The sequence below is a fragment of the Lepidochelys kempii genome, chromosome 2 (genome assembly GCF_965140265.1).
Source record: "Lepidochelys kempii isolate rLepKem1 chromosome 2, rLepKem1.hap2, whole genome shotgun sequence".
Lineage (NCBI taxonomy): Eukaryota > Metazoa > Chordata > Testudines > Cheloniidae > Lepidochelys > Lepidochelys kempii.
In genome coordinates this window covers 43,682,067-43,696,111 of record NC_133257.1, presented here as the reverse complement: position 1 = coordinate 43,696,111, position 14,045 = coordinate 43,682,067, and the positions used below count along the sequence as shown (strand labels likewise).

The 14,045-nt window shown below is 53.8% G+C and overlaps 2 protein-coding genes across 5 annotated transcripts in view; one reads left to right on the top strand and one right to left on the bottom strand.

The window, feature by feature from the left end:
- Positions 1-860, bottom strand: part of VIRMA (vir like m6A methyltransferase associated) — a 42,407-nt gene extending 41,547 nt beyond the window's left edge. For all 3 annotated transcript variants that reach the window (XM_073330557.1, XM_073330558.1, XM_073330559.1), the window contains exon 1: positions 752-860. In XM_073330557.1, coding sequence (XP_073186658.1) covers positions 752-814 — 63 coding nt within the window. In that variant the 5' untranslated portion in view covers positions 815-860. The remainder of the gene's footprint in view (positions 1-751) is intronic.
- Positions 861-10,815: 9,955 nt separating this feature from the next.
- The window catches only part of ESRP1 (epithelial splicing regulatory protein 1), a 56,324-nt gene continuing 53,094 nt past the window's right edge, over positions 10,816-14,045 (top strand). For both annotated transcript variants that reach the window (XM_073329366.1, XM_073329365.1), the window contains exons 1-2: positions 10,816-10,978; positions 11,403-11,531. In XM_073329366.1, coding sequence (XP_073185467.1) covers positions 10,847-10,978; positions 11,403-11,531 — 261 coding nt within the window. In that variant the 5' untranslated portion in view covers positions 10,816-10,846. The remainder of the gene's footprint in view (positions 10,979-11,402; positions 11,532-14,045) is intronic.

Below are 14,045 nucleotides of genomic sequence, written 5' to 3'. Positions count from 1 at the left end.
TTGCAACACTGAGCTTCTGTCTGTAGGGTTACCCTCTGAGACTAGAAGCTTGGTACATCCACACTATGCCTACTATGCAATGGGACACACAGGACATATGAGCCTAAATGAATATTCCCCATCTTCTCATTAACTGCTGCAAGGAAGAGATGCACCATAAGCTGCAGAAAAGCACTTTTGCTCCTGACTTCTCCCCTCATTCTCACTCTCATAACCTTATCAAACTGCCCCTTTTATAATTCCTCTCCCATTTCTCCATCACCCACCCCTTCAACTTCCTCCCCTATCGATTCTTCTTTTCTTACTCTGCTACCTCCTCATTAACATCCACCCCATTTCTACGCTGCCTGTCACCTGCACGACAAGCCTTGCTAAAGCTTATGGGGCAGGAAATATTCACCTGTTGTAGCTACAACGCATTAAGCATCTGACCAGGCCGGGGCTTCACGGTGTGATACGAGGGCACTGGGGGTGTCTCCTCTGCATGCTTATGCCTTGATGGCCCCCCTACGCGGATCTGGAACAGGCAGCGTCACCCGCCCAGTCCTTGTCCCTGCCCCTCTACAGCCCACCCCTTGGCTCGCCCCCGCCTGCACTCTCCACGAATCCTACCCCCACCCCCAGCCCGCTCCAGCCAGAGTCCCCACGCTCTTGAGCGGGCCAGCCCAAGGGGAGAAGGGAGGATCTCTCTGCCTCCCTCTCTCTTTCTCTGAGGGCAGGTGTGGCTCCGCGGGCCCCGCCCGCCGAGTACCTCCGCGCTCTGGTGCTTGAAAGTGTCTAAAAACAGCAGCTCGGTTGCGGTGTCCGCCGCCATCTTTGCTCAGCAGCAGCAGAAGCACTTCCGGGTGAACGCAAGCGCTTCCAGGGTCGCTGGAGGCGCCTGCGCCCTCCGGCCCCTCCCCGGAGGGGGCTCCCCGGAGCGCGCATGCGCCCGCTACCGCGGCTGAGGCCGAGTGAGTGCGTGGATCGCTACGCGCCGGGGAAGGAAGGAACGCGCGGGCAGAGGCGCCGCAGGAGCGTCCTTAGGCGCGCGCAGCTGCCTAGGGCACCATGAAATTTGGGGCACCAATGTGTGCTGTGTGCTGCGTACGCGGCAGCCCCAGCCGCGGTGCCCGCGGGCTGCGCCCACAGCAAGGGGCAGGGCCGTCCCTGAGGGGGTGTGGGGCCCCGGACAACTCCCTCCGCCCCACCGGTTTCCCTGCTCCGCCACCAGCCCGCCCCCATTCCACCTCTTCCTGCCCCCAGCGACCCCGCGCTCACCGGCAGCGGCGGGGCGCGGAGCAGCCCGGCCCCAGCCCGCGCCGGCTCCCAGCCGTGGCGCTCCGCTTCCCGCTGCCGCCGCCGGTGAAGGCGGGGGGTTGAGGAAGGAATGCCGGCTGGCCCCACCCGCAGGCACCGGCGGCGGGAAGCGGAGCACCGCGGCTGGGAGCTGGTGGAGTAGAGCGGGGGGCTGGGATGCTCTGCTTCCCGCCGGTGTGGTGGGGGGGGAATCCCTTCCTTCAAGCCCTCTCCCCCCAGCGACACGGCTGGGACCGGGGCGAGGGAAGCGGAGCGGGCTGCTCCCGGCCCCCCCGCTACTCCTCTGGGCCTGTGGGGCCTCCAAAAGTGCCCTCCCGCCACAGCTCCTGCCTCCCAGACCACAGGGGGAGGCCTGGGGCCCCGCATAGGACGGCCCTGAGTCACTGTTTAGTGTAGATGGGGGCGCGGCAGCAGGTGGTAGGGGAAAGCAACGCCTCGAGCGGCGAGCCCCAGGCTCCCTCACGCTGGGCAAACCTGTAGTGGCGGGGAAAATGTGCTGGTTTCCTTCGTGCCACGTAGCGGGCAGGGGTCTATCCACTGTATTTATATTGTGTTCATCACCATAGAATTTCATAGGGGGGTTCATTTAAGGTGAGGGAGACCATTGAACAGGAGCAGAGGGGAATGATCCCATAGTTAGGATTCTCCTTCCAGATGTTGTCATGGTATCGTCTGGCACTAGGAAACCTCTCTGGGGGAGGGGGACTCCTGTTATTAAGAGACAGGTAATAGTAGTGTGGGACTTGATTATTAGAAATACAGATATTTGAAAAAAGAAAAGGAGTACTAGCGGCACCTTAGAGACTAACCAATTTATTTGACCATAAGCTTTCGTGAGCTACAGCTCACTTCATTGGATGCATTCAGTGGAGTTTGTGATGACTGTGAGAACCACATTGTGATTTACCTGCTGGATGCATAGGTTGTGGCTACCTCAAGATATCTAGACAGACTTATGGGCAGTGATGGGAAAGAGCTGGAGGTCATGGGTACATGTAGGTATCAATAACATAGGGAAAGGCAGGAGGGAGGTCCTGAAGGTCAAATTCAGGCTGCTAGGTAAGAGATTAAAGTCCAGGACCTCTATAGAAGCATCCTCTGAATGGATGCTAGGGCCAGTGTAGACAGGCAGAACTGCAGGGTTTCCATGCGTGGATGAGACTATGGTGTTTGGAGGAGGGATTTAGACTTATTAGGAACTGGGGAATCTTTTGGAAAAGGAGGAGCACACAAAAGAAGGATAGGCTCTACCTAAACCAAAATGGAACCAGATTGCTGGCATGTACAATTAAAAAGGTAGAGGAGTTTTGAAACTAAGCACTGGGGGAAAGATAATAAGTGCAGAGAAGCACACATGGGCAATAGGTATAATAGGCTGGAGGCTGAGCCTCCCTTGGCACTGCTGCCAGAGCCCCGGTTGCTGTGTTTGGGGTGAAGTTTTTGATTTATTATGCCCCATGCAGGTTCCGGAGCAGTTGAGGAGGCAGTATGTGCTATTCAGCTTCCTGAGTTCATCAGTAATCACCCTGGACTCCAGGGAGATTACTGATGAACCCGGAAAGAAGGTGAGTAGCACATACAGCCTCCTCAGCCACCCGGGAACCTGCTGGGGCATAGCAAAGCTTCTTCCAGAGGAGCTTTGAGGGATGCACACTTTTCTCCAGGTGGCTTGAGGTCTGGGGAAGGGAGGGGAAGCGCGGCAGCAATTGGCCCAGGACTCTGGGCAGGGGGGCTCGGGGCTTTGACCAGTTGGGGGCTCCTCCAGGCAGGTGGGGGGGCCCTCCAGCTGAGGGGGGGTCTTGAGGTTCTGGCCATGGGGGGGAGAAGGCTTCGGCTGGCTCGGGGCTCCTCCAGCCACTGGGGGGCAGGGTGAGGCTCTGACTGTAGGGACGAAAGGGGGTCTCGGGGCTCCAACCGGCTCAGGGCTCCTACGGACAAGGGGGGGGCAGAGCCAAGGCTAGCCTCCCTGAGGGGGGGCTCCACCTGCTGCCCATGAGCACACGATTCAGACAGAGACATCCCTTAGAGGAGGATTTATTAACAGGAATTTTCTATATCCTAGTAAAGCGGTGAGGACAAGTTAAAGTACAGGTAAGAGCTGAAGAGAAACAGTCAAATGAAAAAGAGTCCCATTCAATTACGTCACATAAAGGCAGATAGCTAAAAAGTGACAAATTTTATAACTGCTTGCATACAAATGCTAAACGTCTAAATACTGAGATGGATGAACTTGAGTGCCTGACATTAAATGAGGATATTGATATAATAAGCATCACAGAAATTTGGTGGAGCAATGATAATCAATGGGACATGGTAATAGCAGGGTACAAAATACATAGGAATGACAGACTCGGTCACGCTGGTGGGGGGAATGGCACCATGTGTGAAAGAAAGCAATGTCAAATATAGTAAAAATCTTAAATTAATCGAACTATACCATACAATCTCTATGGACAGAAATTGAATGCTTGAATTTGAAGAGTGTAGCAGTAGGGATATACTACCGACCATCTGAACAAGATGATGATTATGAAAATAGAAAACTAAGTAACAATGAGGGATTTCAGCTATTCCCATATTGACTGGGTACATGTCACCTCAAGACAGGATGCAGAGATAAAGTTTAAATACACCATTAATGACTGCTTTTTGGAGCAGCTAATCTCCCACAAGGGGAGAAGCAATTCTTGATTTAGTCCTCAGGTGTCGCACAGGATCTGGTCCAAGAGGTGAATATAGCTGAACCACTCAGTGATAACAACTGTAATGTATATAATTTAACATCCTTGTGCGGATGAGGGGGAAATACCAAATAAACCCACCACAGTAGCATTTAACTTCAAAAAGGAGAACTATACAAAAATGAGGAAACTAATTAAACAGAAATTAAATGGAACAGTCACAACAGTGAAATGCCTGCAAGCTGCATGGAAACTTTTTAAAAACACTATAATAGAGGCTCAAATATATACCCCAAATAAAAAAAAGCAAGAGGACTAAAAAGTATGCCACCATGGCTAAACAACAGAGTACATGAGATGGTTAAAAGCAAAAAGGAATCCTTTTAAAACTGGAAGTCAAATCCTACTGAGGAAAATAGAAAGGAGCATAAACTCTGGCAAGTCAAGTGTAAACGTACAATTAGGCAGGTCAAAGAAGAATGTGAAGAACAACTAGCAAAAGACACAAAAATAAAAGCACATTTTTTTAAGTAGATCAGAAGCAGGAAGCCTGCCAAACAAAGTGCTGAAGGAACATTCAAGGAAGACAAGGCCATTGTGGAGAAGCTGAATGAATTTTTTACTCTTCACTGCATACCATGGAAGGGAGATTCCCACATCTGAGTCATTTCTTAGGTGACCAATCTGAGGCATTGTCCTAGACCAAGGTGTCAATAAAGGAGGTTTTAGAACAAATTGATAAATTAAAGAGTCACCAGGACAAGGTGGTTTTCACCCAAGAGTTCTGAAGGAACTGAAATATATGTCCTCTGGAATGGTGGCTGAAGCGTGAAGGGACATAAGATTGTTTAGCATATCTGGCACGTAAATACCTTGGAGTGCTGGCTACAAAAGTGCCATGCAATGCCTGTTCTCACTTTCTGAGAAGAGGACAGCATTACCTCCTGTAAATGTAAACAAACTTGTTTGAGCAATTGGCTGAACAAGAAGTAGGACTGAGTGGACTTGTAGGCTCTGAAGTTTTACATTATTTTGTTTTTGAGTGCAGTTATGTAACAAAAAAAATCTACTTTTGTAAGTTGCACTTTCAGGAAAAAAAGATTGCACTACAGTACTTGTATGAGGTAAATTGAAAAATACTATTTCTTCTCTTTATCATTTTTACAGTGCAAATATTTGTAATCAAAATATATACTTTGATTTCAGTTACAACACAGACTACAAGATATATATGAAAATGTAGAAAAACCTCCAATATATTTCATAAATTTCAATTGGTATTCTCTTGTTTAACAGTGCAGTTAAAACTGCGATTAATTGCGATAATTTTTTTTGAGTTAATAGCATGAATTAACTGTGATTAATTGACAGCCCTACAAAAAATATATATTAGAATTTGAAAAGGTACAGAGAATGGTGACAGAAATGATTAGGTGTATGGAACAGCTTCCATATGAGGAGAGATTAAAAAGACTGGGACTGTTCAGTTTGGAAAAGAGACGAGGGGGGATATGATAGAGGTCTATAAAATCATGAATGTTGTAGAGAAAGAGAATAAGGAAATGTTTTTAGCCCCTTCACGTAACAGAGGAAGCAGAGGTCGCTTGTGAAATTAATAGGCATCAGGTTTAAAACAAACATAAGGAAGTACTTCTTCACACAATGCACAGTCAGCCTGTGGAACTCATTACAAGAGGATGTTCTGAGCACCAGAAGTATAACTAGCTTCAAAAAAGAATTAGGTAAATTAATGGAGAATAGGTCTATCAATGGCTGTTAACCAAGATGGCTAAGCCTCTGACTGCCAGATGCTGGGACTGGACTACAGAAAATGGATGAATCACTCAATTTTCCTGTTTTGTTCATTCCCTCTGAAGCCTATGGTATTGGCTACTGTCAAAAGTCAGGAAACTGGGGCAGACTGATCTGACCCAGTATTGCTGTTTTTAATCATGAGGTGAGAATGACTATGTTGCCCAGTGGTTAGGGCACTATCTTGCGAGATGGGAAACTGCTGTTTAAAACTTTTCTCCACCTTCAGGCAGAGAGCACAGAATTGGATCAGGTTTTCCACATCTGGGATGAGCCTTCTAACCAGTGGGCTAAAAGTATTAAGAGAGGGAGACACCAGCATCATCTCCTCCTCATCCAGCATTTCTTGCAAGAAATAACTTGGACACCTAAGCCTCCTGACTCCAGGAGAGGGGCTTCTGGCTGTGGATCACAAGCAGAGATATGTGCCTCCCTCTACAGCCCAGATTTATGTTCCTAACTCTTGAGGGGCAGGATTTAAGATACATCCCTGTGGTCTGCATCTCCCACTGGCGAGCTTAGGTGGCTTCCTGCCCAGCATGCCAGCTTTTGTTGGTCCCATTCTTAGGTGTCTCTTTCCCCATGCATTGTATAGGGAGCCTAGATGTGTCTAACACTGGGTTTGCAGATCCCATTGTTGTTTCAATTATTTTCTAGGCACAAAAAAGTCAGGCATTGCAATGCCTATGTCCCTTTGTGGATGTCTATACTACAAGTGCTGCAGTAGCACAGCTGTGTAGGCAATTGCTACAGTGATGAAAGGGGGTTATCCATCACTCAAGGAAATCCACCCTCTCTAGAGGCTTTAGCTAGGTTGAATTCTTCCATCCACCTAGCTTTGTTTTAATGGAGCCTAGGTCAGCCTACTCACATCTCTCTTGGGTTTGAATTTTTCACACCACTGAGCAAGGTAGTTAGGTCAACCTATGGTTAAGGTGTAGACTGGGCCTAAGAGCCCTTGAAGTCAGTGAAAAGGCCCCCATTGACTTCAGAAGGCTTTGGATCAGGCTACCAAGGAAGGAGACCTTGAAGCCTAGCGCCTTATTAGTACAATGAGAATCAAACTTGAGGACATGGCTCCTCAGACAAGCCATTCTCTGTCCATGCCCTATCCCCTTTTGATACCTGAGCACCTGAAAATAAGGGAGCAAATATGCAGAGAGCTTGAGACTTAGCCCATTGGAACTGCTGTCTGTAAATTTCCAACTTTATCTCTTGGTATCTCAGGTTACATATTTTTAAAATGGGTATAATAATACCTAAGTGATTAGAGATACTTGTATGAAAGGCACTAGCTGCCTACAGCCATTAAATTTGGATATTTTTCGCTTCCTGTCCCAAACTGTTGGGTAATATTGTTGTGTAACAACTGCAATTTGAAAAAAAACATGGCTGCATTTCAGTGCTGATTAAAATGTTCTGCAGATCTCTTTAAAAAACCTCTGTGTGTGTATATGGGGAAGGAAGATTTAATTAATGAATAACTGTAAAGACCTTTCAGATCCTTGGATGAACGTTGCCCAAAAAGGACAAATAAGTATCTGCTATGGCTAATTACGAAAAATTTGGAAGTGAGTTTTCTCATAAATGGCCTTTCATGGTAGTCGCATCTCCTCAGTGTGCCCAGCACACATGTCTGTGTGGGAAGGCAGCTGGGTCTCCCGTAGGGATTTGATTGACGGTCTGGAACCACTTTATGAAACGTACTCTTGTTTGAGGGGGCAGCAGTTAGAGTTGCCAGGTGTCCGACCAGTTGGAGCTGCAGAGGCACCACCTGCGGGCGCAAGGGCAGTGCGCGGACCCTCCCTGGCCACGCATGCGTCTAGGGGCTGCAGGGACCTGGTGTCCATGGAAACCACCACCGGGATCCCACACCTGAACCCCCTGTCCTGACCTGGAGTCTCCTCCTGCACCCAAACTCCCTCCCGGAGCCTACACACCCCCAACACCCCTGCCTCAGCCACCACCTGCACCCCAAAGCCCTCATCCCGGCCCTACCCCACAGCCCACACTCCCTCCCACACTCCCCACCCTCTGCCCAGCCTGGAGCCCCTTCATAGAATATCAGGGTTGGAAGGGACCTCAGGAGGTCACCTAGTCCAACCCCCTGCTCAAAGCAGGACTAATCCCCAACTAAATCATCCCAGCCAGGGCTTTGTCAAGCCTGACCTTAAAAACCTCTAAGGAAGGAGATTCCACCATCTCCCTAGGTAACACATTCCAGTGCTTCACCACCCTCCTAGTGAAAAAGTTTTTCCTAATATCCAACCTAAACCTCCCCCACTGCAACTTGAGACCATTAGTCCTTGTTCTGTCATTTGGTACCACTGAGAATTGTCTAGATCCATCCTCTTTGGAACCCCCTTTCAGGTAGTTGAAAGCAGCTATCAAATCCCCCCTCATTCTTCTGCAGACTAAACAATCCCAATTCCCTCAGCCTCTCCTCATAAATCAAGTGTTCCAGTCCCCTAATCATTTTTGTTGCCCTCTTCTGGACTCTTTCCAATTTTTCTACATCCTTCTTGTAGTGTGGGGCCCAATACTGGACACAGTACTCCAGATAAGGCCTCACCAATGTCTAATAGAGGGGATTGATCATGTCCCTCGATCTGCTGGCAATGCCCCTACTTATACAGCCCAAAATGCCGTTAGCCTTCTTGGCAACAAGGGCACACTGTGGACTCATATCCTTCCTTCACCCCAAACCTCTCATCCTCAGCCCCACCCCAGAGTCCACACCCCCAGCCAGAGACCACACCCCCTCCCACACTCCAAACCCCTAAACCCCAGCCCAGAGCCTCCTCCTGCACCCCAAACCCCTCATCCCTGGTCCCATCCCAGAGCCTGCATCCCCAGACAAAGTCCTCACCCTCGCCACACAGCCCTGCCCTAACCTGGAGTCCCTTTCTTCACCCCAAACCCCTCATCCCTGGCTCCACCCCAGAGTCCACACCCCAACCCCTCCCACACACTCAGCCCCACCCCAGAGCCTGCACCCCCAGCTGGAGTCCTCACCCCCCTACACACACACACCCAACCCTCTGTCCCAGCCCGGAGCCCTCTCCCTCACCCGAAGGGGCAGGAGGGGTGTTTGGTTTTATGCAATTAGAAAGTTGGCAACCCTAGCACAGACGCCAGACCCGCCACAGAAGTCACAGCACAGCGATGCAGGTCTCTGCCCGAACCACAGGCTGCAATGCTGCCAGGGGCGCCGGAGTGCTGATTTGATGGATGCCTTCTCAGCAGTATTGTTGCCTGCTTCTTACCCTTGAATAAAACGTGGTTAAAGGGATCGGGAGGTGCTGAGAGAGTGAATGAGGGGGGCCTGGTCTGGGCTCACTGCCTTGAATTTGCTGCTAGGATCCCTCTGATCCTGAAAAGGGAGTTAGTGGGAAACCCGCTTCCTAACGTGAGCAGGCAGGACGCGCTGCTGCTTCTGCACAGAACAAGTTCCAGCAAGGCCCGATGAGAGCTCCCTTCCCACACCCAGCCGCAGCTCCCCACCCATTCGCCTCCCTTCCGCTCCCAGCCCCACACGCATATCTCTCTGGGGCACCCGTCTGCTGCACATGATCGGCTTTCCTTGTACTCACCTCACCTGCCGGCTCTTCATCATCTCCTTCCTCTCCCCTAGGAGCCTGGCTACCCATCCCCCGCCCCCACAATCCACCTTCCCTTCTCTGACCCATCTAGCTCCCCAGTTCCAACTTTGAACTTGAAAGCTTCGGCAGAGCCGGTTTCCCTGTCGCGTGGATTTGCCGCGCGCTGGAGTTTCTTCTCCCTCCAGTGGGGTGGGCGGGCGAGCGTGATGTCCCCTGACCCACCCCCTGCAGGACAAATCAGGACACCCTCCCTTCTCCTCTCGCAGAGCCCCAGGGGAGAGCGGCATTGGGACTCTTGTGATCACCAAGCGGCGTCATCGCTGTTCACCCTTCTTTGGTTTTACACATCACCCGCAGGGAGGGAAAGGGCCGTTGCAATGACCCTGCAGGGCGAGCGAGGGGCTGGAGGCAGCCAGGTCTCAGCTGAGCTCCCTCCTTTGGGCAGGTTTCAGAGTAACAGCCGTGTTAGTCTGTATCCGCAAAAAGAAAAGGAGTACTTGTGGCACCTTAGAGACTAACCAATTGATTTGAGCATGAGCTTTCGTGAGCTACAGCTCACTTCATCGGATGCTGTAGCTCACGAAAGCTTATGCTCAAATCAATTGGTTAGTCTCTAAGGTGCCACAAGTACTCCTTTTCTCCTTTGGGCACTAGGAGACGCACGTGTTGATCTCATAGAGGCAACTGTGTCATTCGCTAGGAAGTGCCTTTCCCTCCTGCCCCATAACCTTCGGGCTGCGGCTGCCTCTTCTCCGAGCTATGGGCTCCCCTGTCCCCTACTGCCTCTCACCCTCGTATCCCCCAGTTTTTGCTACTCCTTCCATCGCCTCCTCCTTCTCCTGGGCCCCCTCTGCTTTTCATCCTTCCTGCCGCTGCCCCCTCAACCCCGGTTTGGTATTCCCGCCTCTTTATCCCCCCCTCCCCCCTTCCTGCTCCTGCCGTTTCACCCTTTTGCTGTTGCTTCCTCCCACTCTGCTAATTGCTACCCCTGCCATCACCTCCCGCTGCTGCGGCTACTACCTGCCCCTGGCCGTTGTCTCCTCCCCTCCTGCTGCCACGTCCTTGTTTGAAGGAGCCAATGGGCGGGTTCAGTCAGGTGTCTCTTACCTGCACCACGTGGGGAGGGAGGGTGAGCAGGTAAGAGACATCCCAAAATAGAGACGCTCGCAGCCATTGCGTGCCTCCTAGGGGCGCAGCCCTCGTTTGTCTTTGAATAGGTTCCCAAGCAGTCAGCTACAAAAGGGGGACGCTGCACGCGCCTCCCCTCCTGAGCAGGTCTCCGGGTCGTGGTGGTGGGTGGGGGAGAGCTAAGTGGCTGCAGGTGTGTGCTGGGGGGGGGCGGGTTTCTTCCTTTACACTCCAGGGGTGGTGTGTGTGCGTGTGCGTGGGGCAGGGTCTTCTCGGTAAAATTGGGGCAGGAATCTAGTTTCTTGCCCTCCCCCGGCGCTCATCATGACTGCGTCTCTTGACTACCTGGTGATCTTGTTCGGGACGACTGCAGGTGCGCAGGGGGCTAAGCTGGGATCCGATGAGAAAGAGCTGGTCCAGCTGCTGTGGAAAGTGGTGGATCTGGCCCGCAAGAAGGTATTTCTCGGAGCGGGCCCCCAAAGAGGGGAGGGGAGGCTGCTGGCAGGGATTGCCCCTGCGCGGGGATTTAACCAGCTGCCAAGTTGGGGCTGGTGTTTGCCAGCGATGAGAAGGCGCCGAGCGGGCTAGGAGAGCAGACGGAGTTAGGCAACAGCCCAGGCCACCCCCCTGTGACAGGGGTTGTGTTCAATCAAACAGCGTCCACCAAGCCCTATGGCGCGCCGGCCCACACAGGCTTTTCCCCCGGGCCTCCAGCTCGCGGGGCAGCCGCCCTACACGCCAAGGGGCGCTGGGCGGGGTAGGTGGGATGCAAAGCCCGGCTTTCCACGAGTCCTGCAGGGGGTTTCTCCCTGGGCGCCGGCTGGGCTTCCTGGGCGCCAAGGCGGGAGCAGAGAGCGCTGACTACTTTCTCCCTCCGGAGGCGGGGAGCCTGCATGAAGTGCTGGTCAGACCGGAGCACTTGGACCTGACGGAGGAATGCAAAGAAACAACGAAGCTGGAGGTGGAGAGCCTGGCGCGAGCCCCGCAGCTGGAACAAGCCCTGCAACAGGTGAACTCCACCTCTGCTTTCCATGGGGCTTTTCACTCCCCTCTCCAGGGGGTCGAGCCTCCCAGAGAGACACTTCCGACTGCCGGGGGTGTGCGAATAGCCCGCCGGATCCCCGCTCCCCCGGGACAGACAAACTCCTTGGGGGGAGCGGGTGGGATCGGTTGACCAGATTGCAAGAGTAAAATATCAGGACACATGGGGGGCGGGGGCAGGCCCACAGCCTCCACCAGAGCCATGGGAGGGGGGGCACAGCGCCCAGCTCTAGCCCCTGTCCCAAGCTGTGGGGCAGGAGTGCACTGCCCTGGCTCCAGCCCCTGCCCCCCATGGGGTCCACCCCTGCTTCATGGGCTCCAGTTCCCCCCACCTCCATGGGCTCTGTCCCTCCTGTGCAGTGCTCCCTATGGGCCCCCTGTTTTCACAGTCTCCAGACCTCTTCATTTATGGACTCCAGTGGCCTCACCACAGGGCTCCCCCCTTCCTGGGCTCCATTTCCCCCTTGCTGGGCCCCTGGGCATCCCTGCCCTGGTTCAGGGGCTCTCTGCTTTTCACAGGGTCCCCTCTTGGAGCTCTCTTCCCACCCGACCCCCTTTATTCCTCTTCAATCTATTTCTTCCTTTGGACATAGGCTGGTGTCGTTGTGAGGCCAGTGGAGTGGGCTGGGGCTCCCTCCAGGAGCTGTCTATCCTTCCCAGCATGTCAGGGAGAGTGTGTGTGTGTGAGGCAATCAGGTGTGGTGGTCGCTGTGTATACCTCCAGAGAGGTGGTGAATCCGGACCCATACAGAGCAGCCTGCCTCCTGCATGGCATGCAGTGAGTGGTGGTTTTGTTTGGTTCCTCTCTGCCCCCTGCCATGGCCACCCTCCAGTGTAGCTCCAGCTCCGGAAGGTCTCCGATGCCCACCACCTGCGGGGCCCAACCTGCCTCCCCAGAGCCAAACTGCAAGGGACCTGTGCAGAAGTGGGGCCAGTCTCCACCAGTGTGGGGGGCTTGGTTGGGCCCTTCCAGGCAACTGGGTCCTGAGGGAGCCTGTCCGGGGCGGAGACAGACTCTGGCCTAGCTGATCGCGCTGCTCCCAAGGGTAGGGTTGCCATTTTTCTAATCCCACAAAACTGAACATTCTAGCCCTGCCTCTTCCCTGAGGCCCCACCCCCCACTTACTATATTCCCCCTCCCTCAGTGGCTCACTCTTCCCCCCCCCACACACACACACACAAACTCACTTTCACTGGGCTGGGGCAAGGGGTTGTGGTGTGGGAGGAGGTGAGGGCTCTAACTGGGGTGTGGGCTCCGGGATGGGGCCATGAATAAGGGGTTCAAGGTGCAGGAGGGGGTTCTGGGCTAGGGCAGGGAGTTGGGGTGTGGGAGGGGGTGCAGGCTTTGGAGTGGGGCTGGGGATGAACGGTTCAGGGTGCAGGAGGGGGCCCCGGGCTGGGATTGAGGGGTTCGGCAGGCGGGAGGGGGATCAGGGCTGGAGCAGGGGTTGGGGAGGGGGTGAGGGCTCTGGCTGGGGGTGCAGGCTCTGGGATGGTGCCATGGATGAGAGGTTCAGGGTGTGGGAGGGGGCTGCCCTGAGGCAGGTGGTATGGGCTCTGGGCGGAGGGGTGCAGGCTCTAGGGTTAGGCTGGGGATGAGGGGTTTGGGGTGCAGGAGGCTTCTCTGGGTTTGGGGGGGCTCAGGGATGGGGCAGGGAGTTAGGACTCGGGGTTGGAGTGTGGGCTTGCCTTGGGCGGCTCCCGGTCAGCGGCGCAGTGGGGCTAAGGCAGGGTCCCTGCCTGTTCTCGCTCCACACTGTGCCCCGGAATCGGCCAGCAGGTCCGGCTACTAGGCAAGGGGACCAAGAGGCTCTGCACCCTGCTCTCACCCACAGGCACAGCCCCCATTGGCTATGGTTCCTGGCCAATGGGAGTGCGGCACCAGTGCTCAGGATGGGGACAGTGTGGAGCCCTGTGGGGGACCCCCACACCTAGGAGCCAGATCTGCTGGTCACTGGGGCACAGCACAGTACCAGGACAGATAGGGACTAGTCTGCCTTAGCCCTGCGGCACCAGACTGGACTTTTAACGGCCCGGTCAGCAGTACTGACCGGAGCCGCTAGGGTCACTTTTCAACCAGACCTTCTGGTCAAAAACAAGACACCTGGCAACCTTACCCAAGGGACTGGAGTGATTCCCTGCCCTAGGACCGGCCCTGGCCATGCTGCTGGCTCAGCCCAGCAAACAGACACCTCACCTCCGAGCAGGGCTGGTGAGTGGTGTGGCATGGACTCTTCCCCATCGGGAAGGGTCATGTTGGCAGTACAGAGTCAGGTGGACCAATATGCGTCTGGCCATGCAATGTATGCCACATTACCTCTGGCCAACCCCCAGCCGCTCGCCTCCTCACCTGAGGGCTGGGTCAGGGGGAAGGGGTCCGGGCAGCGTTTACCTCAGGTGACTCCCGGAAAGCAGCCTACAAGTCCCTCTGGCTCCTAGGGTCAGGGGCGGCCAGTCTGCTCTGCCCCCCCTCCCCCAGACT